Below are 25,756 nucleotides of genomic sequence, written 5' to 3'. Positions count from 1 at the left end.
GAAAGAAACAAGTTGGGATCTCCTTCCGTTGTGTGGCAGATTGTAAATTGGGTCTGCCATCATCGCACTTGATACTGTAGAGCAATCCGGACAAATAGCTTCTCTTCCTTGATGACATTGAAGCACAAGCGCTCTTCGCTTCTAAAGGAGTTCTCCTTTCTACTACCTCATAAATTTATATCATACATGAAATGCATGACAGTACAAAGGAGTGAAGACATGTTGAGCTTTCGTGCATTACAAACGGGTTTGCACAATCCACACCGAGACCGGTATTTATACATAGAAAAGGACGATGATCTTTCAACTTAAATTGCACCCGACCCTATCTTCCCCTCGCTTTTAATATTAAAAATACTTCAAATCTCTTCGCACTTTATCGTCGGTCATTAACTATTCGCAATTCGCAAATTCTCATTTCCTCCTTCTCAACATGCCTTTAAGGTAAGTAAATCCCACAAAGTACTTCTTGTTATACAGGGCGGAGATTCACTTTTAAGAATTTCAGTGACACAAGCAGTAGCGGTGGCGTTACTCCTTCCTACGAGATAGTCGCTAAGGATATGTCCAAAAGCATCCAATCTTATGTAGAAGTAGACACTAAATCGAGTAAGATTTACAAAGCCGGATGGAGACATTCGAGAGATCAGTCTGGTAAACCTTACTTACACGCGGTGCGAGTGAGTCGAACCGAACCCAGCCCAATTTGATTAGATATTCCCTGTGGAGAGTACATAAGATTGATTGATCGGTTTTTTTTTTTTTTTTTTTTTTTTGGTTTTTTTTTTGGTGATAAATACTCCAGAGGCGACGAAGTCACTGTTACAATGGAGCCAGAACAAGGTGAATCGACAACTATCGATAATCTCAGTGAAGTACAGATAAGTGCCGTATCACCTCTGATGACCGACGTTGTTGATCAACTTGATCAAACGAGGACAAGTTGGTTTGAAACTTCTCAAAGACCTCCTACTTACCTCAACATGGTTGAAGATACGAATGCTCAAGGGCAGATCGCAACTGCCTTAGCAGCAAGTACGATCGATCATTTTTGTCGTAATGCTCATACCTACGAGAAGGTACGGGAAGGTACAACCGAAGAGTTTGCAAATTATCAATCTGCGCTTGTTGATACTATCAGGCTTGAAGATATTGATATAGGAATGAACTGAGGCAGCTGGAAATTGATATATCACATTGGTGGTCAGGTGGTATTGCAGGATACTATAGTGCTATGTGTGATTACCTACCCTGACATCGTGTCTGTAGCTGATGTAGGACGAGATGAATTCAATCTGCCACTACTGTACTGTATGATGGTCCATTCCCTGGTATCGAGAGGTCACGTATGGACTGTAGCTTCAGTGAGGTTGTATGATTTCCTATCACGTTCCTTTACAAAAATCTCCCTGGTTTACAGGAAATGAAGTAGTATCCTTCGAGCCATATTTTATCACAAAAAGGGTGTACATGCGAATCACAGCACAGTCATGACCGTGAAGGGATGCTTCCTGGTGTATATATATACCTTGGGAAAAATTTAGAGGAATGACTATCATACTGAAAAAAACGCTTCTGTACAAAGGATCTTGTTTCTCCTTTCGTCTTTTGACATCATACTTGCGCAAATCAGCTTCTCAAGGGTACGACACAAGTCGATTGATGGAGATATGAATAAATGGTCACTCGTGTAGATAAAAAGGCACTCTATACCACTTTTGTCAATTGATATTTATAGTATACATCTTTGCCATCACCAACAAACTTCTCCAACATGTCATCATCACAATCACCTTCGCAATTAGGGGGATCGAGAGGATCTGCCAATCCTTCACATGGATCTGTTTACTGAGTGGGGTGGACAACTAACGGAGGAAAACCGCTAACATCTTGCACATTAGTCCTAGCCAATCGTCAATATATCAAGCGGGCGAGATGGATCACGGTGGCTTAACTGATGAAGAGCTTCGTAGAAAAGTCTCAGAGGATTCTAATCTAAATTCAGTACTACAAGTTTGGTGGTTACTATAGCTACTGCCGGAGCGATTGCGGGTATCATCATATTATTGAAGTGATCTTAGCTCTTGGTGTTCCTACTCTGTTGCACCTCAGTGAAATCAAGGATATGGACATACAAGATATGCATGCTTGATCATTGACCCTTCGCACAGAGCCTCGTTCGTCATTCAAAACGTTACAATGCAGACGAGATCAACAGTTTAGCCGATCAACAGATCCGGAGACACGTTCCTCCCCCGCGGTTCAATCAATCCAAGGTGTCGAAATCAAACGATTCAACAATTACAACTTGACTCATCCTCAACTTTCTTCTGAACTTTCTTCTTGTCATCTCTTTCTCTCTCTTTGCGGTCAATCAACCTCAATCATAAGCATCTGGAATTTATTCATCAAGATGAGCGAAGTGAAAAGTGCCAATGTAAGAGCTATGCTCTTCGATATGGATGGAACTTTACTTGGTGAGTTGACCAACCTCTTCCAGCCAAACCAATATATCCAATTGAACTAAGTGGATGAACTGACGGATGATATGATGTTGTAGATTCCACTCCTGCTGTGAATGCTACTTGGGAATACTTTGCTAAAGAGTATGATCTAGATTTGCATGAGGTATTAAGAAGTAGGTCATACCGTATCATACACCTTAGGGATGGAGCTAAATCATTGGACTACAGCATCCCACGGAGTAAGGACGATAGATAATATGAAGAACTGGTGTGGAATCACTGATCCAGTGGAACTCAGAGTGAGCTTTAATCACAGGGATTTAACGAAAGTATGCTCAACTCGTTGAGGAACCTTTGTAGGACGCGGTCGAACTGTTCGAAGGGATGATCGTTAAAGAAGCTCAGGAATTACAGGCGGCAGGTAAAGATGGATTAATAGCTTTACCGAATGTTTTGGATTTGTTGAACCATGTGAGTGGTATGACTCTTCACTCGTAATTTAGCTATCGTTCAACTTTCGAGGTTCATCATTCAATGGACATACTATTCTCACTTTTGTCTCTTTTGAGACTCCATATCACTTCAGTCTCTGACCCACTACTTTTGCCTCTCCTTATCCACCTCTCTACGCCTCCTGAACCATTTCATTCACTCCTTCTTTATGTTGGAAAAATTGCCCGCTAACCTCCTCTCATTCAGCTCAACACCTCCCCCATCCCCGTATGGGCCATCGTAACCTCCGCTACAAGCACCTACGCCTCCGCAGCTCTCCCAACGGCAGGTATACCCACCACGCCCAAGCTAATCACCGCAGACGACGTTAGCAAGGGTAAACCTCATCCTGAGCCTTATTTGACAGGTGCGAAGGTCTTGGATGTGGATATCAAAGATTGTGGGTTGCCTCAGATATTGTCCCATCTCTTTTTTAAGCGGAAAATAGGAGAGGTGACCTTATGCTAATTGATTTAATGTGTGTTATAGGCATCGTTGTAGAAGATGCTCCCTCGGGAGTGAGGTCTGGGGTAGCTTCAGGAGCGAAAGTTTTGGCCACTTGTACGAGCCATACTAGACAGCAATTGGAGGGATTAGGTGCGAATTGGATAGTAACGGATTTGTCCAAGTGAGTTTAAATGTCAGATGGAAAGAGTCCTATCAATGTTGGATGGGATGTTGTCTATGTCCTTGGGCTGATACCAGATAATCTCCAGGGTGTCGTTCGAAGTTAAAGATGGTAGAGTGCAAGCGACGATTGATGAGAGCCCATGATTGAACGTCAATCGTGTTGTTATAGAAATATTTCTTGTAGATGGTCGGATAAATAGGTTATAATTGCATGAATCTTGCATAGTATAGATCTACATAGATATCAGATAGGGTATAGCTACATAAATGTTGATCTAAATTGAACACCGATAAAATTGAATTTCCTGTGATCTCACTCCGCTTCCTGTGTATAGACTCGACCTGCTTAAGACAATGACAACGCAACGGCATCGCGCTATTATAACTTAAGAGTTAGTTATACATACCTACAAATTTGATTTTTTGACGCACTCACAATCCCCATAAGTCTAGCTCATACTTCCCAACACCTTGAATGCTAAAGCTTTCAGTATCTGAAAAATCACCTGAGATTAGCTACAATCCCTTCATGGGAACCACAGGGGACGGATAGCTCGCCTCTGCTTTCTGACCTGCACCCAACTCCCTAAACACTTCTCCTACAGCTCGTCCTTTAGCATCTCTAATTGCTCCTAGTCTATTTCCGGCGAAGCCTAACCAAGAAATCATGAATCAGCCATGATACGATGACATACTTAGAGGTTAGATACCATTGACTCACCTCCCGCCACTGCCCCTGGTACATTCGCTACTATATATCCTATCGCTGCCCCCGAGGCACCTCCGACCCATGACCACCATGGTCGTACGTGCGCTACCTCAGGAGCGAGCCTGTACAGACTCTCATATTAGCTATGCGATTCAAGTAGTCTCGTACGATATTAATCTGGAGGGTGTATAGGTTCTTCGCGCGACTCACATTTCCTCAAAGACATCTCCAAATACCCCATGAGCATCCGGTCTACCTCCCATTCCCCCTCCTCCTCCTCTCCTAGGGGCCGCTCCAGGTCCAGCATCAGCTTTCTCACTCGTACCTGGTCCAGGAGCCGATGCGGACCCAGTAGCATTCTGAAAGAACTGAGCGAAGTTTTCGAAAAAGTTACCCGAGGCTTGTTCCTGCTCAAACTCTGAGGAACTATCGTCCGTGAATGCTGAGCTAGGACGGGAGTTGAATAGAGCATCATACTCTGCTCGACGGGATGGGTCGGATAGGACGTAATATGCGTCGGAGACGATTTGCTATGTCAACGAGTGGCGATCAGTCAGCGTGGTGTAGAGTGGACAAGGCAAGACAGTTGAGATTATAGGTGAGAACGTCAGATTTCAAGTGGTACGGAAAGACGGAAGGAAGCGGACGAATCAAGGTGCACTTCTCCTGTCTCCGCGTGCACCTCACCGTCTCCTGCTGCAATTCATCAACATGAAAGACGAAATTAACCACTCACAAATCGCTCTGTCGCCCTCCTCCTCTCCTGCGGCGTAGCATTCCCAGGTAATCTATCCGGATGGGTCTTCAGTGATTCTCGCTTGTACGCCTGACGGATCTCATCTCTGTGAGTGGTGGAGATATCAGTGAGCTATCATTGAGTAGAGTGAGGACCATAGACCTACGCTGTTGCTTTGGGATTGACATTCTTTGGGAAAAGGTTTCAATCGTCAATAAAGCTTGGTACCAGTGCCTTTCAGTCGGATGAACACAGACTTACGAGAATTGAGTAGTACTGAGGGAGTAAACAGATTGTCAACAAACCGCTGTGAGATTAGGAGGTGGTGAAGGACGTGGGCTTACTTGGGGTAGTGAAGAGGCCATTGTGCTTTGACCTAGTCTAATGTATGAGATTGAAGCGAGGAGAGATGAGAGATGAGATTGTGACAAGAGAACAGAGGTGTGGATGTTTTTCTTTTGTTGCATGGATCATCTGATGACGTATCGGGGATGGTGGTGGGTGGCAACAGGCAGACAAGCTTAGGAGATCAATCCAATCTCCGTACCTGCATCTGCGTCTATTGACCTGAATTTCAAGATCAACGATCAGCATATAATGAGTTGAAAGATTCAAAGCTCATTCAACGATCAACTACCGGTCAACCACATCTCTCTATCTCTCTGCATATCAACAGCACCTAAACCCTCTTACAAAGTCAGTAGAAGAAGACATGTCCCTCACTCCCATCTCACCCACTTCTCCGGCCACTGCAAATCTCCCAACCGTCGAGTTATCTTTTGATACCTCCAAGGGAGGAGCATGGGACGATCGAGAGTTGATTCGAGCTAGCGAAGCAGCGATGAAGGAGTTTCACGTGAGTGCATCCTATTCAACTGAACCCTTTCACTGAGGTATCGATGATCTTAAAATCTGATCTGACGTCTGGTATGTGTATGTGTTGTGGACAGGCTCATCATCCAGGACCAGGAAGTTGGCTAGATAAAGCTACGGCTGCATTGGCCAAGGGTCAGAAATTACCTGGAGCAGACGATTATGGCACTGCGTGAGTTCTACCGGACTGGTGATCCTGAAGGACTCTTTGCTGATATAAACACCGTTTGGTCGTGTATAGATGGTATTCTGCTTCTCTGCCTACTGAAACAGAAGTACAAGCAGAACCGTCGACCTCGACTCAAACCCAAGTTAAAATGAATGGTAATGCGAATGGCAATCAATCACAATCGAACAAACGACGAAAGACTAAACGAACCAATCTGTACGATACGAATATGCCCAATCCTTATCTCCCTTCTACATCTACATCTACATCTACATCCACGGATCCCTCGCAACCGACCAGGAGACAATCTCCAAGCTACAATCCCGGATCACCAAGCTCTCGACCAATACAAGTAATTGATAATGATAGTGATACCGATTCTGAAGAAGAATACTATGATGAAGACGAGGAAGAAGAGGAGTATGATGAAGATGCAGAATGGGATTTACCACCCCAACAACAACAACAGCAGCAATATGGGTCAGGGTATGATCAATTGTTCCCTTCTCTCGGTGTTTATCCGCCTGGTGGGATCAATAGGGAAGAAGCGCTAGGGTACGCGATGACTGCTCAGTATTGGGCGGGATACTGGATGGGTGTTGCGCAATCGCAGAATCAAGGCAATGGACTAGGATATCAACCGGGTCAGAAGGAGAAGAGAAGTAAAAGGAGAAAGCGAGTGAATTTCGACATAGGTGATGAAAACGAAGAGGATATCACTATTGATGCTGTCAAATCCAATCAAATGAATGGGAACGGCAATGTTCAACCGAGTAATTTGAAAGTGACCAAGAAGCGGTTCGATCCTGTTATCAATGGGTTAAGGAGGTAGATTGGGTAGAATCGGTAGCGAGATATATAGACAAGAAATTGGAGATGGACAGAACCCATATCGATATACATATATCTGCTTGATACTCTAAATGCACATCTGCCATGGATCAACACCGGAGCTTTGGATAACGCAGTGAATCTCCAATCTCAAGGACATCGTTGTATCCCAATCTACGATGCATGATCTATATAATCCACCTAACCAAATACCCTCCCTAAGCTATTCTTAACCATCCCACCGACCAGTTGACCTCCGATCCCACCGAAGCCGAAACCCATGAGATTACCACTACTCGCTATTCCATTTGCCCATCTTCTCTGAGCATCCCTATCGGCGTATCTGCGTAGATAGATATATCAGCTTGTAATACACCGTAAGCAACGGGGAAGCTGACTTACGTGAATCCCAACAAGTTTGAAAGGTTGAATACCAATGCTAGTAATACTATAGGCAGAAATCTAAAGAGATTATATGAGATGATGCGTAATGGACTTGTACGTCGGGTTCTCGGCAACTCACGAAACGTTGAATTTCAGTAATGATACGAATAGGATAGCTAACCATCCTAAGGGATAGGCGTAGAGTGCGATCTGATGATTGCACACAGTATAAGCTTGATCAGGAATCGGTACCATCAGAAGTTAGCTTACCCAGAACATCCTGTGAAGCTATCTGTCAGCTTCACTCCATGTGTCATTTCGGATTCCAAAAAGAGGAAGCTCACTTTGCATCAATCGCATTGGCAGGCCTTGAAGGCTATTTCAACCAAGTCAGTTGACATCACCTTTTCGTGCAGGCATGCAAGAGCCAACTCACATCCCTCGATTCGAATACCCACGAGCTCTCACCTTCTTCATCCACTTCGTTCCAGTATCGTAACCCGACGAGTGTCCGGCCTGCTACGTTCTGTGCGTGATAATTGAATTAGCTTCAACGCAAGTTGACAACATAGACAATGTTGGAGGAACGATGAGAGCATATGTGTAAAGATCCATCGGAAATTACGCTCACTCTAGTATTCCAGAAGTCCAGAGAGAGTAGTACGACCACCACGACGATCTGATCATTTCGTCAGTTGACTACACCTCTACGCCCAACGTGAGGTTTGCAACTGACACTCAGAACGTAGTTATCCGTAACTATTTCAGGTGATCTAATCAGCTCGTGTTGTCATCAAAGAGCCTACAAATGAGCTGACTCACATAATCCACATAAAACATAGACGGCTATCGCAGCACTCCTAAAGAAATACAAAAACAAGAGTGAAAGTGGATGAGAAGATTGTTTGAGTATTCCTCGCTACGACCGTAAAATGTCCTTATCAGTCCATTTCCCAGATAGTAATTCGTAGTGGTGTTAGGGATTCTGTGAGTGATTTGAGTATGTGAGATGAACTTACAATACCACCTTCCTCTGCATTACTTATTCCCGTAGCTACGTTCCCCTGCGCCGTCGTGCCCGGAACAAGAACAACAGGTTCGCTAGATCGAGACGACGCACCGATCTTACCTTGAGGTAAGGTCGGGGGTTCCTCGTCTGGTTCGATTGTTCCCGACAGTAAGGGAGCGGAAGATGACATGGTGTTGCCTGCGTTGAGAAGGAGGAAAGAGAAGAGAGAGAAGGAGGAAATGTATGTATTGACAGGTTGACTTTACGCGTTGAGGATGGATGGTGGGTGGAATGGTTGATGACGATAACACACAGGCGGAGATTGGAATGAATCTCCGCATACATATACATCCATCTTCTCGAAGTCAAGTTGACAACTGATTGCCTCTATACATACATGGATCAAAATGGATCACTTATTTGGTCATTCTTCAACTTACAAGTATTCAGTGAAAGAACACAGCAAGATGAGCGGACATCCCACTCAGGAGAATCCCCTTCCAATAACAAACACGCTCTTCCCACCCCCTCCTGCTTATTGGCAATCTTTCACTGAAACGAATATCCAGCGGTATGAGTCTTTGACAGGTACTTCGTTTTTCGACAATCAAGGTGATGAAGTGAAACAGGATATAAATCTAGATCTGGGCGAAGATGAAAGAAAAGAGTTGGAAGAATTAAAAATACGTCTGAACAAACCTAGGAATGATTGGGTCGAGGAAGATGGAAGATGGATGAGTTTCGGTACTTTATTCAACGTAAGTATCAAAACACCATACATTTCAGCTTCCCTTTTGCAGTACTTGGAATGCCTTGTATATTGATAATCAATGAATTGATTGCGTATAGATTAAACCTACCATCCCATCAGTCAAAGATATAGGGTTACCTCCCTTGTTCCAATCGACCACCACTCCCGAAGAATCATTACCTAATTTACTATCGTCTTTCCTCCATACGATTTTGTTGTTGTTGGACGTCCTTACTACATCTGCTAGAACACCGGATGAGCTTATGCATGCTGGGTGGGCACATGAGGGTGATCAGGTGGGTAATACATTACATACTTTATTTCATTATTCCCAGGAATGGTTTTACACCATATAGTGAGCCACAGGGGTGAGAGGGATGATGAAGTCGATGTCGAGAGATTCTCTGTTATCTGATTCATCCATAGCTGCGATACCTAAGTAACCCTTTATGTGTATAGTACATCCAACACCTCAGTAACCTCGCGGCAAGTATGATGATTCATTCCAACTCACTGCGTCAGATGCAGAGTGAAAGTACGTTGATACTCATGATGGAGAAGGAGAGAGAAGAGAGGAGGACACAGACCGAGATGCTAAGAAGGTAAGTCCTAAATAGCCAATTCAGCTAGGTAATGTCAGATCGATAAGTGAGCTGATGAGAGGGATAATTGAAACAGGAAATGTAGAGAGATTTCAACGAATATCAGACGACTGAAAGAGATTGAGAATTAAGGGATGAAGACAATGATGTTGTATGATAACACTATTGTTGTAGACGTAGTATATATGTATATTATCACATTGCATCACCTAATTACATTCTCCATTTACATGATGATAACACGAATAATGATAGATACTACGAATACAACATAATATTGATTAACGATGATTGAAATATGATTGTCTTTCGAGTGACACTAATCCAGATCCAACGCCCTTTCAGCAGTATCGTCATCAGAAGATGAGATGGTATAATCAACCACCTTGACATGTCTACTTGATCTTCTCTATAAGCATCTAATCAGCATACCAGGTATCATTCCGTAAATTGGAAATGTGGTTCACTCACCAGATTACGTTTTCTCTCTTCTTCATCTTCGTTGACAACCATCATAGGATGTTTGTCGACTTCTGTAAATCTAACAAGCCTTTCACCTTTGCTAGATTTCGGAGTAGGAGGTTGATACGAGTATTGTTCCCTTTGATTTAATCCGATCCCACCTTCAATTCCTACTTGAACCCTCCTCATCATCTTCCTCTCCAATCTATCCAACCTCTTTTCCACCATCCTAATCTCATCATCACCCCTTTCAACCGTATCTAATCGTCTAATGATAATCTCCAATAAACCGAACAGATGATATATCACCTTCACCAATACACTCAACCTCGTTAAAAACTCCGCTATCCTCTTGGCTAAAATCACAATCAGATCATATACCTCATTTTGAGATTTGTCCTTGAAATTGGGATAAGGGTACTTTTCAGTCTTCCATGTGGTCAGATTGATCGGTTTGAGTAGATCTTCATATACGTATGGGGATTCCAGACCGTCAGATAAGTGGAGAGTAAGTAATCGGTGGACGGTCTCTTCGAGTGAATGAAAAAGTCGGTTGGTATTGTCTTGCTCTTTTTGAGTTGTAGAAGGGAAGGAAGGAGAATTAGTAGGTAGTGGGGATAAGGAGGAAGAGGAAAGGGACATTTTGTGAGTTGATTAGTAGATGAAAGACCGTAGGTTGAGTTATGAGAATGATAGGTCTGTACGTTTCAATGGATCGAGATTTGTTAGTATATGGTTAGTACGTGGGTAAGGTATGGAGGAACGAAGATGGAATAAAATTCATCATCCGAGGGGAGAAACAGGAAAATTCACGAGCGCTGATTGCTAAGGATTATACAGACTTACTCTTCGTTTTGATGTGGTCTCTTAGTCCGGCATGTCAATCTTGAAGCAATGATTGAGGTTTAGGGGAAATGTCAGGGTTAGAAGGAAGAAGAGAGAAGAGGGTGAGTGGAATCCGACGGGATCAAATTTAATAGGTGAGATAGGTCTAGGAAAATGGTACATGGGTATATAGCAGCATATGTTACAATTTACAGTCGATCAACATATTCGTATGTCTATGCGATGTCTAGACCAGGAGCACAGAGTTGATGCATCCGTCGTTCTCTGCGAGGAAAAACCATAATCAATATCAGCTTGAATCGCGAATCCGCTTCCAGAAGTAACGGGAAACTGACCTGGGTTATTGGTGATTTGAGCGTATTCTATGAGCAGAAGTCGTCAGCTAGGTTCCAGGTCGCGCACAGTCTATATGGAAAGAACAGCTCACTAGACCAAACAACCTTTCCTCCTGTGGTGACCATACCCAATTCACTGACGTTGACTTCTAGGATAGTACCTTTGGTGAGAACACCTATAAAAATGTCAGATCAGCATTGGCCAAATGGTGCTATAATCAGATATCTGACTTACCGAGAGATGTGTACAATGGTGATTGAGGGTTCTTCTTAACGCCGAGGATGGGGAGTTGGAAGGTGGTTTTGAGCTCGGCTATGAGTTGCTATATTAGTGAACGATCCCGATAACGAAAATGAAAGAAACGTGATTGGACTTACGATGCGTTACATTGGCTTTAGTCATACGCTATAGAAGGAAGAGTTGATGAGTTGATGAGCACATCTGAAAATAGAAGACGCAAGGAGCAACTCACTAAACCCATAGGTCGGATAAATCGCTATTGCCAATTCACGATATCAGCCTTTTCCTGCTTTGGGATATCTCAAAGGTCGCAAGCTCACCTCAAGTTTAACGGGTTTTCTCGTAAATCCTTCACCAACAAACGTAGCTTTGTTAACCATCCTCTTCCAGCTTTTTCCTTTATGTTTACCAGTCTTTATAACTTTGAACATTTCTTCTTCGGCTATACCTCTAACTTTAGGTAATGGTACGGAATACTTCGCAGCTCGATCCTTTCTTCTATCTTTGACTGCTGTCGATAATGCTTTGGCATCCTACTCACACAAGATAAGAAATCAGCTGAACCCTTGTCATTGTCATTGTTTGGCGAATGTGAAGAGATCATTCAACTGACCTTTTGACCTTCTCTATCCAATAGATAAGTAGGTAAAGCACCCTCTTTGACCGCACCATCATCTTTCTGCTTGACGTTCCTCTCATCATGAGCTTTAAGAGTCTTCTTCATCTGTACCTTCTCTGCGTGTCTCTTAGCATGGTGTAATTTAGCCTTATGACCGAATATCTTCTGAGCGTCAGCCGAAGCTTTGTGTGCTTCTCTTGCTGTCCTCTTTCGTCTATAATCATCGACACGTCAGATGACCCAATCGATCGCGATCCTACAGGTAAAACAAGAAGACTGATGCTCACTTCTTCTCCTCATAGTCCATTCGACGACCATGTCGCTTACGGTGCTCTTCCATATACTCGTTCTGCGGATGATTAGATCATATGTTAGTTGTTTCTTCAACTGCATGTTCGCGGAAAGCACAACTGACTTGAGGCTACGGGTAGAAAGAACAATCGTCAGCTTGAATCTTTGTTGTAAGTAACCATCGTGATACGTACCATCTTGTCTAATCTCTCCCTGTGGGTCTAAGATGGGTATGAAGAGAGTTCGAGTATGAGTCTATAACAAGACGGATGCACGAATTGAAGATGAAGATAGAAGTGGTTCTGTGTATGGTGGTAGAGTGGCCAAGTGGAGGGTGGTCCAGTATTTTCATGTTTTCGCAAAATTTCAACTTTTTCCCGCGTGTATTGTTTTGCATGGTGAGATTGGTTGATTATCTCTGCATAACTTACTCTATACTACGCTTGCATATCCACCATCCATCTAGTCAGGTAGTATCTCAAGATGGGTCTATCAGAACGTAAGGTGAAGCGTAAGTCGATCTACATGCACAAGATTATGTATGAAAGTGTAACTCGTATGTTTATAGGACTAAACTATTCTATTGATTTTATAGAGAAAATTGGGTTAGATCCCCGTAATCTAACATGGTCCGACGACAAATCCAGATTCTCATACAAGCACATGACCGCATTGGGATGGAACGAGAATGGAGGATTGGGTGCAGGGGGAGATGGGAACCCCAATCATATCGCTGTAATTAGGAAATCCGATAATGGAGGTATAGGTATGGATAGAGCCAGGAAAGATGGGTCTGATATGGCTGCTGGAGCGGGTCAAGCTGGACGAGGTTTAGAGGATGTATTGAAAAGGATTGCTGCGGCTAGTGCTTCGCCTTCTCCTTCGCCTGTGCCTGCGCCTGAAGTAGAAGCTAAGGCTAGTACTAAGAAGGAGGAGAATAAGGTTATAAGAAATAGGATAGCGTAAGTCGAGCCGAAATATCCGCTGAATTTCATTCATTGACATGTAGACGAAGATAAAGCTGATCAGGATCTGTACATGGAAACAGGTCAAGACAGAAACACCTGAATTCAAAACGAATGGCATCTCAATCACCAGCAGCCTTAGCTGAGATATTAGGCGTACCCATATCATCACTACCTTCCACTTCTTCACCTTCACCTTCCCCTTCCGTTCCATCTACCCCTCAACCTGAAGCGTCCATTTCAACTTCCACGGAAACGACGAACGAAAGAACTGCCGACGAGACAGTCATCAAATCCACTTTGTCCGTATCAGATTACTTCAGACAGAAGATGCGAGAGAAAATGGCTGCTCGTCAAGCTGCTGCGAACGCTTCTGGAGGATCAACAGATATTAAAATCAATGATTTACCTTCCAGTAGTTTAGAACATTTGAGTGGTTCTTCATCATCGAGTAAACCTATAGGAGGTACAGCTTGGGAAGGTCAGAAAATGCAATTTGGTAATGAAGAACAAGTGGAATTTGATCCTTCTTCTGGACCTGTTGATGAGGATCAAGAGAAAGAGAAGGAGAAACCTTCGAAGAAGAAGAAAGAGAAAAAGGATAAGAAAAAAGATGATTCAGGAACGAGTACGCCCACAGCTTTAGAAGGTGAAGATCCTATACATATCGCTGCTGAGCATGTACATGACTTTGAACATGCTGGAGAGATTGATGAGAAGGAAAAGAAGAGGAAGGAAAAGGAAGAGAAGAAACGTAAGAAAGAGGAAAAGAAAGCTAAGAAGGCTGAGGTCGGTGTGGAAGTAGAGAAGAAGGAGAAGAAACGTAAGCGCGATGAGGAGGAAGAGAAAGAGGTCAAGTCTAAGAAGGAGAAAAAGGAAAAGAAGGATAAGAAAGAGAAAAAGGACAAGAAAGAGAAGAAGTCGAAGAGTCCATCTTCGTAGACTCCTTGATCAATCATCGTAAGGATCTTCACCTTGAATAGCTTTTAAGTTATTCGATATCATAATTATAGGTCAAGCCGACCGATTTCTTTCCGTATATTCCGTGCATTTTGGTTCTAATCAATCAATACATTATTTCATGTTGTTTCACTAAGTTTTCTTTGCAATGTAGATATGGGTTCTTGGTGAATCATTTATGCATGCGTTGCTTCATATACATACTAGACACCACTCCTTGAACAGACAAGTTGATCCTGCACAGTTAAACTTGCTTCACACTTGATGCGTGAGACATGTACTAGGCAGAATTTATACCTAATTTATGGTAAGTCATTCCATTCTCATACAATATACTCGAGCATATGAGAAGATCATTGCGAAGATGTTCACAATACATCCGCCTTGAGGGTGGTCAGTAAGAGGTGGATGTATCTGCTTATAGTGGTTTGTTCGGTTAGAACTACACCATCTCATGTGTATCTGATCGAAGATGTATGTTATATAGAAAGGTAAAAAGTAGATGCCTTTGATGCTATAGGTACGGCATGTATATGATACCCTGTTCACCAAGTGGATTGTTGGTCTCGATTTCTCAGTGATCGGCTCTCATGGATGAGAAAGATAGGTTACCTCTAAGATGAGGTATGTGTGAATGACTATCTTCTTGAGAATGGTTTGCTTTCAATCGCACCAACGAGAGATCAATTCATGTTCGATGATTCATGATCATTGATCATTTAGAACCTTCGTATGGGACATATTCGGTTGAAGAATTCGACGAAGATTCAAACACCATCTTACTACCTGGATCTCAGATAGGACAATGACATACTTACCTTTAGGTATCGCGATCACCTTGACTTGACTACTCACAGGTCGTTATGCACGTATCATCGTCTCGCTGAAATCCAATATGCATGCATCCAGTTGCCACGTTCGGCGGACTCGGCAAGATAAGGATTATGAAAATTACTAGTACACCAAAGGATGGTAAAACGTGGTTCAATGATGGTTCAACCGGCATCACGGATCGCGTCCAAAGGTATTTACCTCGTGATGAAACGGGATTGATCGATCATCTACACACAGATTCACACACGCACACACAGATACACAATCTTATCCGGATCCGGCGATTACGGAGAATTTAGTGGCTTAAATCGTTCGAAGGGGCACACAACCAGCGTTTGCTCCATGACAACACGACCCATCATGTGAAAAACCTTTTCCTTCCATCAAGAGTGGATGGATAAAGCGGTGGTATGGATTCGCCACTGTATTTGCTGTTGAGAAAAGTTTGTTTCGTACTTCTTACTTCGTACTTGACTCGTTAGTGCTTCGTTCATGATTTGGATTGTCTTTCAACGAAAAATGAAAATTTCATCTTCCTTGCCGCTTAGCTCTGAATGCATCTATGTAAAGTCATGCAAAACCCGTTTAGGGTGAACAGTGGTCATATCCCCAAGCTCTGTGGAGGTTTAGACTTGTGATTTTAGTGATGAAGAGTACCCAAACGTCATGAGGCCCTTCCACGTCGCTGGACAGATTTGGTGGAGGTCCTAGAGACTTCTGGAGTCTGGAGCTCATCTAGAAAGGTATCCAGGGTGTTTTTTGGTATAGGGTTCTTCTACTTGGAGGATTAAGAATGATTAGAAGGCTCTTCTGATGATCAGAAGCCTCAGGAGCCAGAAATCGTAATTAAAACATAAGGAAAAAAGGGGGGTCGGTCATACAACGTTTTTGAAGAAGCTCGCGCCACTTTCGGACAACTTCTGACGGCGTTTTAGATGAGCTAAACGAAAAGATTTTCCTGTTAAAAATGATAATTAAATCATTTTATCCCAAAAATTGAATCGTAACCCAAAGATATCATATACTCCACAAACCACAACCGTTTCGTTCCCCCTTTCCTTCTTTCTTTCTCTTTTCTTCTTCACCTAAAAAGAGTCTTATCTCTCTATCACTCTCCCTCCTTCTCTCTAAGCACAAAACATATGTGAGTACGAAGTGTTCTTTGGTCTGATCAGACGCCTTGGTGCCTGCGAAATCCGAGTGGGAATGGTGGAAGTGGTTGAAGAGGAATAAGACGGAAGACCGCGTCGGTGGCGTGGAACTCGATCACTTCCTTCACATCCTCCCTTTACCATTCTTTCCTTTGCACTTTTCCATTGTAACCTGCTTGCTACATATCGTGCACAGGTGATGGAAAGTAGCGATAAGGAACCCTCCTTCCTCCTTCCCTTGACTCCTTTGTCCATGACTTTCACGCGTCTTCACTTGCTGACTTGAATCCTGTCCAATAGAAAAATCCAAAATGGGTAAAGACAAGACACACGTCAACGTCGTCGTTATCGGACACGTAGATTCCGGTAAATCCACCACCACTGGTCACTTGATCTACAAGTGTGGTGGTATCGACAAGCGAACCATCGAGAAGTTCGAAAAGGAAGCCGCTGAATTGGGTAAATGTGAGTATAGTCTTCTCTTTCTCTCGGTGATCATTGCTGATATATTCGCTTTAGCCTCCTTCAAGTACGCTTGGGTTTTGGACAAACTTAAGGCCGAACGAGAGAGAGGTATCACCATCGATATCGCTCTTTGGAAATTCGAGACTCCTAAATACCAAGTCACCGTTATCGATGCTCCTGGTCACAGAGATTTCATCAAGAACATGATTACTGGTACTTCCCAAGCCGATTGTGCCATTCTCATCATCGCCACCGGTGTCGGTGAATTCGAAGCTGGTATCTCCAAGGAAGGTCAAACCCGAGAGCACGCTCTTCTCGCCTTCACCCTCGGTGTCAGACAACTTATCGTTGCTTGTAACAAGATGGACACCTGTAAATACTCCGAAGACCGATTCAACGAAATCGTCAAGGAAGCTTCCGGTTTCATCAAGAAGGTCGGTTACAACCCCAAGGCCGTCGCTTTCGTACCAATCTCCGGTTGGCACGGTGACAACATGTTGGAGGAATCCACCAAGTAAGTGAAAAAAAATTCGCCACATTCGAGTGTGGCACTTTTGCTGATGTCCCTTTCGCTTCGTCCCATAGCATGCCTTGGTACAAGGGATGGGTTAAGGAAACCAAAGCCGGTCAAGTCAAGGGTAAGACCCTCCTCGACGCCATTGACGCTATCGAACCCCCTACCCGACCTACCGACAAGCCTCTCCGACTTCCTCTCCAAGATGTCTACAAGATCGGTGGTATCGGTACGGTGCCCGTCGGTCGAGTCGAGACCGGTGTCATCAAGGCTGGTATGGTTGTAACCTTCGCTCCTTCTAACGTTACCACAGAAGTAAAGAGTGTGGAAAGTAATTATCAAGTCTCTCCTGCGCTTGGTTGATCATTGCTGACTTGTTTCAATAGTGCACCACGAACAAATCCCCGAAGGTCTTCCCGGTTAGTTCGATTTTCTCTTATTATCGTCTGCAGACTCCTGCTGACATCTTTTCTTACCACGATGTAGGAGACAACGTCGGTTTCAATGTCAAGAACGTTTCCATCAAAGATATCCGACGAGGAAACGGTGAGCCTTTCATCCTTTCACCCTTTGCGCACGATCTTGCTGACAACTGTTAATCGCTTGTTTCCTTTAGTCTGTGGTGGTGAGTATCCTCTCCTTCCCTTCCTAGCTTATACCTCATCTCGTGTTTCTGTTGACAACTGTTGTTTGATTCATTTTCTATACAGACACGTAAGTTTCGCCAAAATCCCCATTATGGTCTCTTCTTTACTAATGCCAATATATAGCAAACAAGATCCTCCTAAGGAAGCCGCCTCTTTCAACGCCCAAGTCATCGTCCTTAACCACCCTGGTCAAATCGGTGCTGGTTACACTCCTGTCTTGGATTGTCACACTGGTGAGTGTCATCTGCCAGTAAAGATTCCAATCGGAGCTGACGTACTGTTGTTAATCAGCACACATCGCCTGTAAATTCTCCGAACTTATCGAGAAGATTGACCGACGAACTGGTAAGGTCATGGAAGCCAACCCTAAATTCGTCAAGTCCGGTGATGCGGCCATTGTGAAAGTACGTGGGACCTTTCATTCTACTTGTGTTTCATCGCGCTGACTGAAAATTTTTAGCTCGTTTCCCAAAAGCCCATCTGTGTTGAAGCTTATACCGAATACCCTCCTCTTGGTCGATTCGCTGTCAGGTAAGTACATTCGCTTTAAGCTCTGGATAGTGCTGACTTCTTTCAACAGAGATATGAGACAAACCGTTGCCGTTGGAGTGATCAAGACAGTGGAAAAGACTGATGGAAAGGGAGGAAAGGTCACTAAGGGTGGGTAGAGCTTTATTCATCATCTATCGATTTCTCAACGTCGATCATAAACTACACCCTTCCTTCGCCTCGCCCCTTGCTTCCATGTGATGATATGGCCTTGGCTGACTTTGTTTCATCTTATCTCCCTCAGCCGCCGAGAAGGCCGGTGCGAAGAAGAAGTAAACGGTATAAACCGACCAACGACATGGGACGAAATCACTTGATTGGATCTCATCGAATTCGAGTTGTTTTACCTTTTTCTCCTCTTATATTTAATTCCGTACATCATGCATTCGTGAAGATGAGCCGTTGATACATATCCATAAGCACTATCCTTCAACTAACCCAGCCTTTCCTTGTATCGTATTTCTATATTCCACATTCACCCTTCTCTCCTAGAGAACGTTTCGAGATGAAGGCTATGAGTAGGTCGATGGAATTGACGGAGGTGAGAGTGCCACTGTTGCTAATTACGTAAAGTCTGGGAAAGTCGAGAGTGGAGGTCATGAGTTGCTCTTCTAAGTTCTATGATTGAATTCCATTCATCGTCCACATTATCACGACACATCTCTGTTGAGCATAGCAAGTCAAGACACCACAGCCAAAGCAAAAGCCGGAAGGAGGTGCACAGAATGACCTCCACCCCGAGCTTCTCATCTTTTCCTGACTTCTCAGCTGGCTCTGAAGCTGGTCCCTCTCGACCTGCCGGTCCAGCACCTGTACCCAGCTTTGGATCTTTTCCAGAATTGGCAGCGCCGAAGAGGTCAAAGCGAAGATCACGTTCACCATCCCATGATGATGACAGATCCAAGAGAAGAGATAAAGAAGATGGTAGAATTGGCATCCGAAGAGACAATGATCATGATAGAAGACATAGAGAGCGAAATAGGTCTGACCAGCATCAGCGGGATAGAGATGATACGAGGGAGAAGGAAAGGCGGAGAGATAGGCCAAGGAGTAGAGAAAGGGACAAACGCCAGCATAGAGGTAGATCCAAGGACCGCCACAAGGATAGAGATAGATCTGCAGAAAGAAGGTATAAAGAGGATAGACGTCGGAAAGAAAGAGAGAAGGCTATGGACTTAATCAGAGGAGGTGGTGTGGGGACAATACGGTCAGACAAGAGGAAGGAAGGAAGAGCAACTGATAAGGCTGATGGTTTGTCCTGGTACGAGAGTGTAACGACAGTTAAGGATGAAGGGATAGATACAGTGAGTAGATGCATGTTCAGCTTCCGTGCATGATCCCTGCACAAAGTAGCTGACGAAGTGATCAGACTCCTTCTACCTCTTTCTTTCCTGATACCGTGGGAGATAGGGATGCTGTAAGGTATGGAAGTACCTCGTCAGCTAGTGCGCCGAGATACTACAGAGACGGGAGTAAGTGATAATCTGCCTTCTGCGTCAATGCCGCTCACGTACATGATCGCAGAAAACCGGATATTAGGCTTGAACGAAGGCCTTCGCATAGTCTACTCAAGAGATAGGACTCAGAAAGGGGTGGAAATAGCGCCAATGGGTAGACCTTACGTGTGTTCAGCTTTTATATACACACCTGACTTCGACGTGTTAGCTGACCTTGTTATTGTCAGGTACCTCGATATAATTCCCGTCAAACCCAACCAGCGGCTTCGCAGCACCTCCAACGTATACTTCTTCTACCGTCGGACGATCAAGCTTTTGATTCATCTGCACCTTATATCGACTTCGACCTAAAACCTGCTCGCCAGGCGACGGATTTACCTTCATATCGAGACATACATCAGCCACAAGAGGATGAAGATTTGGAATTGGCTGAGATACAAGGGGCTATCGGATCGTACTCCACACTCGAAGAGGAAGTACGTAGAGAAACAGTGGATACTGAGCAATACCTCAAATCTCATCGGGGTGATATAGACAGATGGATCAAATACTCTCAACTACACCTGAAACTCTCGCCTGATCTTACGTCGAGATCGGATGTCGCTCAGATATCAAGCAAAACACGAGCGGAAGCAGAAGTCACCTTGTCAATCTTGTCTCGAGCGTTAGATGCTGAAGAAGCTAATTTCAATTCGACAAAACTGCATCTAGCATACTTACAAGCAGCCGAACAGTTCTGGCCCAATGACAAAGTCACGAATAGGTGGAACAACGTTTTGAGAGAGTTGAGTGAGAAAAACGATCAGGTGGATATGATGGATCTCTGGTTAGGCTATATCACTTGGAGAGAAGGGAATGGGTTTGGGAAGGGCGATGGAGGTGGGGTGGACGAAGTGGTGGAGGTATACGAGGAATGCATCGGAAAGCTGAAAGAGAACAGCCATGGTGAGTCCAGCTAACCAACCCTTGAAGAATGCAAAACAAGCTGATCGATCCGGAACAGGTGACACTCAAGCAACAGAGGAAAATCTGGTGTATCTCTTTTTGAGAGCTTGTCTATTTCTGAAACAAGCTGGTGAGCTTTCTTTTGTGATGCTTCAGATCCGATAATGCAGCTGACATGCCTTGCAGGGTATACCGAAAGAGCCCTGGCCATGTTCCAAGCTATCATGGAAATGTGAGTCTGGGATGTAAGATTTTTATGGCAGTCCGCTGATGCATCCACGACAGAACCTTCTTCAAACCCGATCATCTACGTACTAGTCCTTCTTCAGCCCCTACCCGATTTGACGATATCTTAGATGGATATGAGAAATTCTGGGATACTGAAGCCCCGAGGATAGGCGAACCTGGCTCAAAAGGCTGGAAGAATACTGCTCCTTCCGCTGTACCCTCAGCCCAGGTTCTCAAACCTCTGACACACTCATCCGAAGATCCTTTCGAGAAATGGTTAGAAGCCGAGCTTCACGCTGAATCGAATTACTCTATGCCCGGTCGGGCTACCGACTTGAATGAAGAAGTGGAAGATGACCCATATCATATTATCCTTTTCAGTGATATCCGTCCATTTTTATTCTCCATCAACTCTCCCGAAGTTCGCCTACAGCTCATCTACGCATTCCTAAACTTCCTTGGATTGCCATTTACTCCACCTGACATACCTTCTTCATCCCCTGCAACCAATGATCCTCATTTGCAATGGACACTAGCGCATAATCCAGCTAAGCGAAATGCATTCTGGCCACTTCGACAAAGCTCCAAAAGACTACCTTGGCAGACCGTTGGCGGCGAACCTATGGATCCTGAACGTACAAGGGGATTAGACAATCCGTTTGAAAGCCCGGTCAAATGCTGGCTGCAGGATAGAAGTACTATTCTAGGGAGGAAGGGAAGCTGGTTCACCGATATGGATGCAGTAGATGTTGCGGCTTTAGATGTTGATCTCATTAGGTGAGTGCAAAGGACCTGTGATATCTTACACGTCGGCTCGAAAATGCTGATGGACCGCAATAGAAATATCTTCGAAATCCTCAGGCCACTTGTACCGGATCCAGCTTTCACGTTGGATTCATTCGCATTTGAATCTGCTGTGTCTGCTAAAGGGTGAGCTTTCAGGTATACTCCCAATCCAGGACGTGACAAGCTGACGCCAATATCATAGTGCCGTCAAGTTTGCAAAGTCAGTCCTCGCTTCTGATAGGGATAATGTGCTTCTATGGGATGGCTATGCTCGTTTGGAACGGCAAAGAGGCAACGTCCCATCAGCAAGAACGGTTTATGTTACTGCTCTTCAAGCTGCTATCGCTGTTCGGTCGTATGGAGTGGTGACCGAGGACGAATTAGATCTATGGGCTGGATGGGCCGAGATGGAGTTTGAGATTGCAGATGAAGCAAGGTCGTTGGAAGTGGTTGTACTAGCTGCAGGCGTGGGACAAGATCGTCTTGGTGAGCTCCACGAGGCGTCTTTCAGAAGCCTGTGCTAACAGGATCGTGATTCCAGCCGAATATCTCGCACCTGACCGATCTCCCGGTCAACCCCCATCGGTTGCCATGCTGAAGTCGAGGCAGGTGAGCTAATATATCGAATAGGCGACTGCAGCTTACTGACTATTCATGCAGTTCTACTTGAATACGCAATCGCCCTATTCCCCAAGCCAGTTATTGTTGAAATCCTTGTTCCACTATCTGACCGAGGGAATGGATTCGACTAGATGGTTCTTGCTCAACCACCTTATAACGCTTTCACTTTCTGGTGGCGAAGCCGAATTTACTCTTCAGCTGCTCACCAAGATCCTCTATCTCCATTCAACTCGACATTCGTCCCCCGCATCAATGTCTCGAGACACTCTCGAACTTGCCCTTTCATCTTTTCCCAACAACACGTCCTTCCTCTCACTCTATCTGTACGGTGAACTAGGAGGGAGAGTTTACGGTCGAGTGCAGCGACTTATCGCGGATCTGACGTCTCAACGAGGGAGTAACGGTGGGTTGGTGGTCCACCTATGGGCTATATGGGCAGAAGCTGTCTCTTCACATCGGACATTTTGGGATGAGGGTGGTACTGGTGCTGAGAGGGTCAGATTGGCTTTGGACAAGGGTATAAACTCATCGAGGTATGTACATTCCACTACATGGCGAACATCGGCTAATAATGCTGCAGCGGGAAATACTCAGCTGCTCTGTGGATGCTGTATATCGAATTTGAATGTTTGATGGGCAGACAACAAACTGCCAAACAACTATGTTATCGAGCTGTAGCTTCTCTGGGAGGTTGTAAACGTATGTCCTTCATGCACTTCTTCCTACCTTTGATGTAAGACTGACGATCTGATGTTCTGATTACCTGCAGCTCTATACCTCTTACCATTTTCACCATCTCTTCAACCACACTACACCACGCGTGAACTGAAAGAGTGGGCAGAACTCATGATGGAACGTGGAATCAGATCACGTGTACCCTTCGAAAGGTATTTCGACGCTCAGGAGGACGAAGGGGCGTTGCTGGAATTACCTGAAGATGAGGATCTACAAGAGGACGAACTTGGTTTCTTGAGAGAAAGAGAGGTGGCTAAACCGTACTGAATAAAGTCTAACGTAAGTATGCATTCACATTCGACTTCATCAGTCTGTACTTCGTTGAGAGCTCAAACATAATGAACGAGGTAGAGGATGTTAGGGATATGCATCTCAGCAAATGCAATTGCGCGGTATACTCGTATGAATGATCTATTCTATTATGACATCAGTTTCTACTATCAAAAAGTGTCCTAGTACACTGTTCATAAATGTCCGTCCGTCCGTCTTTGTCCGTTTGCGACACTGGATACACAAATCTAATCTCTATCTTTCTATGTTCTATTTCCCATGGCTTATCCACAAAGAGATTGGTAGGAGTATTTGTGGTTTGTGGGATCGGATGGGATAAAGCCGTTCTTGATACCACTCTGGTAAGACCAGTCAGCAGCTGACTCGGTCTTCCATGTCCAGTGGATCCATCCTTGACCATTGTTCTCGTATGTCTGGACTTGGACGTCATAGAATTTACGAAGGAATTCCTTGTATTCGCTGCTCACAGCCGGATATCAGCAACGATCACCGAAATCATCCAGATCGTGGACTCACCTAGAATACTTTGATACGTCATTGGACTTGTCATCACATGAACCATGATATGAAGAACCAGAGTAAGTACCATCGTATCTCGCTCCAATACCTCTACCATTAAGGTATTTCGCACAATCTGTAGTAGCCAATGACCATTCGCCTACGACGAGCCACATGGGTGATTGAGAGTATGTAGTGGCTTTATCGCAGATTCCCTAATCAACCAGAATTACAATCAGCTTTGTCACCATGCCTGAGGCTGACTAGATGGAAAGAAGACTCACCTTGACATGTTGATCCCAATTCCAGCTTACGAAATCATCATTGAATACTTGATAATTGTGAGTATCAAGGAATACGTCTTCGTAATCTGGTTCAGACATGAACCCTTGGTAAGTCGATAATGGTTGGAATCCATCGTGAATGACTAATACCAAACCGGATTTATCAGAGTTACCATATGGGTATCGGGCGGCTCCGTAGGCATCTTTCCAGTATTGACGAGTGGTTTGAAGAAATTGATCGTTCATGTATGTGGCGGGTTCTATATCAACCATGCCTATGGTCAGTATACTGCAGTGTTGCATCATGATACAAATGGGGACACTGACCATTCAAGAGAGCAAGCATGGTGACTACACCAAAGTATGATGGATCAGAATACTTCTTAGCCAAAGTAGAGATTACGTTCTTGGTTCGGACAACATTGTTGTTGTCGGTAGCCCTACTCACGACAATCAACTCAATACACTTCAAATCCTTTGATCGTTTGGAGGCAGACTTACCAATTGGCACTGCCTCTATGTCCACTGTTATCATAACCATTCTGCGAAGCAGGAGCACCATGCAGATCTACCATAACCTTGATACCGTGTTTGCCTGCCCATCCAATAGCTTTATCGAGGTAATCCGCTTGACCTTGGATGTATGGTTCACCACCCGATACATCATATGCCCAATAGCCGATGGGTATTCGAACGTGGTTCAGACCGGCGGCTATAACATTTGCCAGTCAGCTTTGTTCTGGGCTAAAACCAGAATTGACGGACTCACCAGCGATCTGAGCGAAATCATCTTCTGTAATCCAACTATCCCAATGCTTCTTCAAGGCAGATTGAGCGACACTTTTATCCTGGTATTGAGAGAACGTGTATTCATCTACGATGTCATTATTACCAGTTTGCTCGAACAACGATGGGGTAATGAACGGTTCAAGTACGAGCCACTATGATCATGATTAGCTCTGTCTCGAAGAGGGATGAAATAACACTCACACCACCTATATTGACACCCCTGACTTTCTCTTGACCATAATCCCATCCTGTGTTGACACTTCTTTGCGATACCGAGGACAAAGATCGAGTAAGATTGGTAGGAGCGGGAGCAGCTTGTGCGCTAGATCCGAGTATGAGCGATGATACAAGTGCTGAGAGGAGTAACATTTCCACAAAGATGAGATGATGTGATATAATGAGTGTTGTGTTGCGTTTTGAGATCAACAAGTTCAGGTGAAGGATTGGTTAAATAGATTGGAGTAGGTCGTTGTGGAGTGATTAAGGATAGGGGAAGGAGGATATGTGAGATGAGATGGGAAAGAGCGAAAGTTGCTTTTGCCTTGAGGTGACTACGCCTTTTTGATCTTTTTATATACCTAACTAACTTGAG

The 25,756-nt window shown here is 44.2% G+C and overlaps 12 protein-coding genes across 12 annotated transcripts; 7 read left to right on the top strand and 5 right to left on the bottom strand.

Annotated features, from left to right (window-relative positions):
• Positions 1-827: 827 nt before the first annotated feature.
• Positions 828-1,172, top strand: I203_106788 (uncharacterized protein; the record flags this gene model as incomplete). Its single annotated transcript, XM_019151109.1, has 1 exon — positions 828-1,172. One exon carries the CDS (start codon positions 828-830, stop codon positions 1,170-1,172), a length of 345 nt encoding a protein of 114 aa, XP_018999677.1.
• Positions 1,173-2,413: 1,241 nt separating this feature from the next.
• Positions 2,414-3,731, top strand: I203_106787 (uncharacterized protein; the record flags this gene model as incomplete). Its single annotated transcript, XM_019151108.1, has 7 exons — positions 2,414-2,477; positions 2,561-2,638; positions 2,694-2,764; positions 2,826-2,936; positions 3,165-3,357; positions 3,447-3,585; positions 3,674-3,731. 7 exons carry the CDS (start codon positions 2,414-2,416, stop codon positions 3,729-3,731), a joined length of 714 nt encoding a protein of 237 aa, XP_018999676.1.
• Positions 3,732-4,036: 305 nt separating this feature from the next.
• I203_106786 (uncharacterized protein) lies at positions 4,037-5,397 on the bottom strand (the record flags this gene model as incomplete). The annotated part of the gene is made up of 8 exons (XM_065518053.1): positions 4,037-4,081; positions 4,146-4,240; positions 4,309-4,418; positions 4,507-4,826; positions 5,033-5,138; positions 5,199-5,221; positions 5,294-5,308; positions 5,377-5,397. 8 exons carry the CDS (start codon positions 5,395-5,397, stop codon positions 4,037-4,039), a joined length of 735 nt encoding a protein of 244 aa, XP_065373357.1.
• A 347-nt stretch (positions 5,398-5,744) lies between these two features.
• On the top strand, positions 5,745-6,906 carry I203_106785 (uncharacterized protein; the record flags this gene model as incomplete). Its single annotated transcript, XM_019151106.1, has 3 exons — positions 5,745-5,888; positions 5,983-6,077; positions 6,147-6,906. 3 exons carry the CDS (start codon positions 5,745-5,747, stop codon positions 6,904-6,906), a joined length of 999 nt encoding a protein of 332 aa, XP_018999674.1.
• A 200-nt stretch (positions 6,907-7,106) lies between these two features.
• On the bottom strand, positions 7,107-8,488 carry I203_106784 (uncharacterized protein; the record flags this gene model as incomplete). The annotated part of the gene is made up of 10 exons (XM_019151105.1): positions 7,107-7,248; positions 7,308-7,367; positions 7,429-7,499; positions 7,560-7,569; positions 7,634-7,665; positions 7,726-7,815; positions 7,921-7,968; positions 8,026-8,048; positions 8,112-8,208; positions 8,309-8,488. The coding sequence occupies 10 exons, from the start codon at positions 8,486-8,488 to the stop codon at positions 7,107-7,109; spliced, it is 753 nt and encodes a 250-aa protein (XP_018999673.1).
• Positions 8,489-8,765: 277 nt separating this feature from the next.
• On the top strand, positions 8,766-9,782 carry I203_106783 (uncharacterized protein; the record flags this gene model as incomplete). The annotated part of the gene is made up of 4 exons (XM_019151104.1): positions 8,766-9,056; positions 9,148-9,345; positions 9,509-9,651; positions 9,728-9,782. 4 exons carry the CDS (start codon positions 8,766-8,768, stop codon positions 9,780-9,782), a joined length of 687 nt encoding a protein of 228 aa, XP_018999672.1.
• A 188-nt stretch (positions 9,783-9,970) lies between these two features.
• I203_106782 (uncharacterized protein) lies at positions 9,971-10,755 on the bottom strand (the record flags this gene model as incomplete). The annotated part of the gene is made up of 2 exons (XM_019151103.1): positions 9,971-10,060; positions 10,123-10,755. The coding sequence occupies 2 exons, from the start codon at positions 10,753-10,755 to the stop codon at positions 9,971-9,973; spliced, it is 723 nt and encodes a 240-aa protein (XP_018999671.1).
• A 430-nt stretch (positions 10,756-11,185) lies between these two features.
• I203_106781 (ribosome biogenesis protein NSA2) lies at positions 11,186-12,494 on the bottom strand (the record flags this gene model as incomplete). Its single annotated transcript, XM_019151102.1, has 9 exons — positions 11,186-11,223; positions 11,295-11,321; positions 11,387-11,470; positions 11,530-11,607; positions 11,673-11,700; positions 11,768-11,791; positions 11,856-12,068; positions 12,149-12,368; positions 12,442-12,494. The coding sequence occupies 9 exons, from the start codon at positions 12,492-12,494 to the stop codon at positions 11,186-11,188; spliced, it is 765 nt and encodes a 254-aa protein (XP_018999670.1).
• A 434-nt stretch (positions 12,495-12,928) lies between these two features.
• On the top strand, positions 12,929-14,352 carry I203_106780 (uncharacterized protein; the record flags this gene model as incomplete). Its single annotated transcript, XM_019151101.1, has 3 exons — positions 12,929-12,956; positions 13,041-13,407; positions 13,494-14,352. 3 exons carry the CDS (start codon positions 12,929-12,931, stop codon positions 14,350-14,352), a joined length of 1,254 nt encoding a protein of 417 aa, XP_018999669.1.
• A 2,314-nt stretch (positions 14,353-16,666) lies between these two features.
• On the top strand, positions 16,667-18,806 carry I203_106779 (translation elongation factor EF-1 alpha; the record flags this gene model as incomplete). The annotated part of the gene is made up of 11 exons (XM_065518052.1): positions 16,667-16,820; positions 16,875-17,334; positions 17,406-17,665; positions 17,721-17,753; positions 17,821-17,880; positions 17,951-17,959; positions 18,113-18,214; positions 18,273-18,385; positions 18,442-18,512; positions 18,562-18,641; positions 18,775-18,806. The coding sequence occupies 11 exons, from the start codon at positions 16,667-16,669 to the stop codon at positions 18,804-18,806; spliced, it is 1,374 nt and encodes a 457-aa protein (XP_065373356.1).
• A 449-nt stretch (positions 18,807-19,255) lies between these two features.
• On the top strand, positions 19,256-23,569 carry I203_106778 (uncharacterized protein; the record flags this gene model as incomplete). Its single annotated transcript, XM_065518051.1, has 13 exons — positions 19,256-19,834; positions 19,900-20,002; positions 20,055-20,152; positions 20,215-20,932; positions 20,991-21,062; positions 21,119-21,164; positions 21,218-21,937; positions 22,001-22,090; positions 22,149-22,432; positions 22,488-22,555; positions 22,607-23,100; positions 23,148-23,266; positions 23,337-23,569. The coding sequence occupies 13 exons, from the start codon at positions 19,256-19,258 to the stop codon at positions 23,567-23,569; spliced, it is 3,624 nt and encodes a 1,207-aa protein (XP_065373355.1).
• Positions 23,570-23,856: 287 nt separating this feature from the next.
• On the bottom strand, positions 23,857-25,533 carry I203_106777 (uncharacterized protein; the record flags this gene model as incomplete). Its single annotated transcript, XM_019151098.1, has 7 exons — positions 23,857-24,052; positions 24,110-24,306; positions 24,376-24,635; positions 24,703-24,815; positions 24,877-25,087; positions 25,145-25,316; positions 25,366-25,533. 7 exons carry the CDS (start codon positions 25,531-25,533, stop codon positions 23,857-23,859), a joined length of 1,317 nt encoding a protein of 438 aa, XP_018999666.1.
• Between the last annotated feature and the right edge of the window lie 223 nt (positions 25,534-25,756).

Source organism: Kwoniella mangroviensis, assembly GCF_000507465.2.
Source record: "Kwoniella mangroviensis CBS 8507 chromosome 1 map unlocalized Ctg02, whole genome shotgun sequence".
Classification (NCBI taxonomy): Eukaryota; Fungi; Basidiomycota; class Tremellomycetes; order Tremellales; family Cryptococcaceae; genus Kwoniella; species Kwoniella mangrovensis.
Note: the sequence above shows the minus strand (reverse complement) of the source record. Positions and strands in the feature narration are given on the sequence as shown.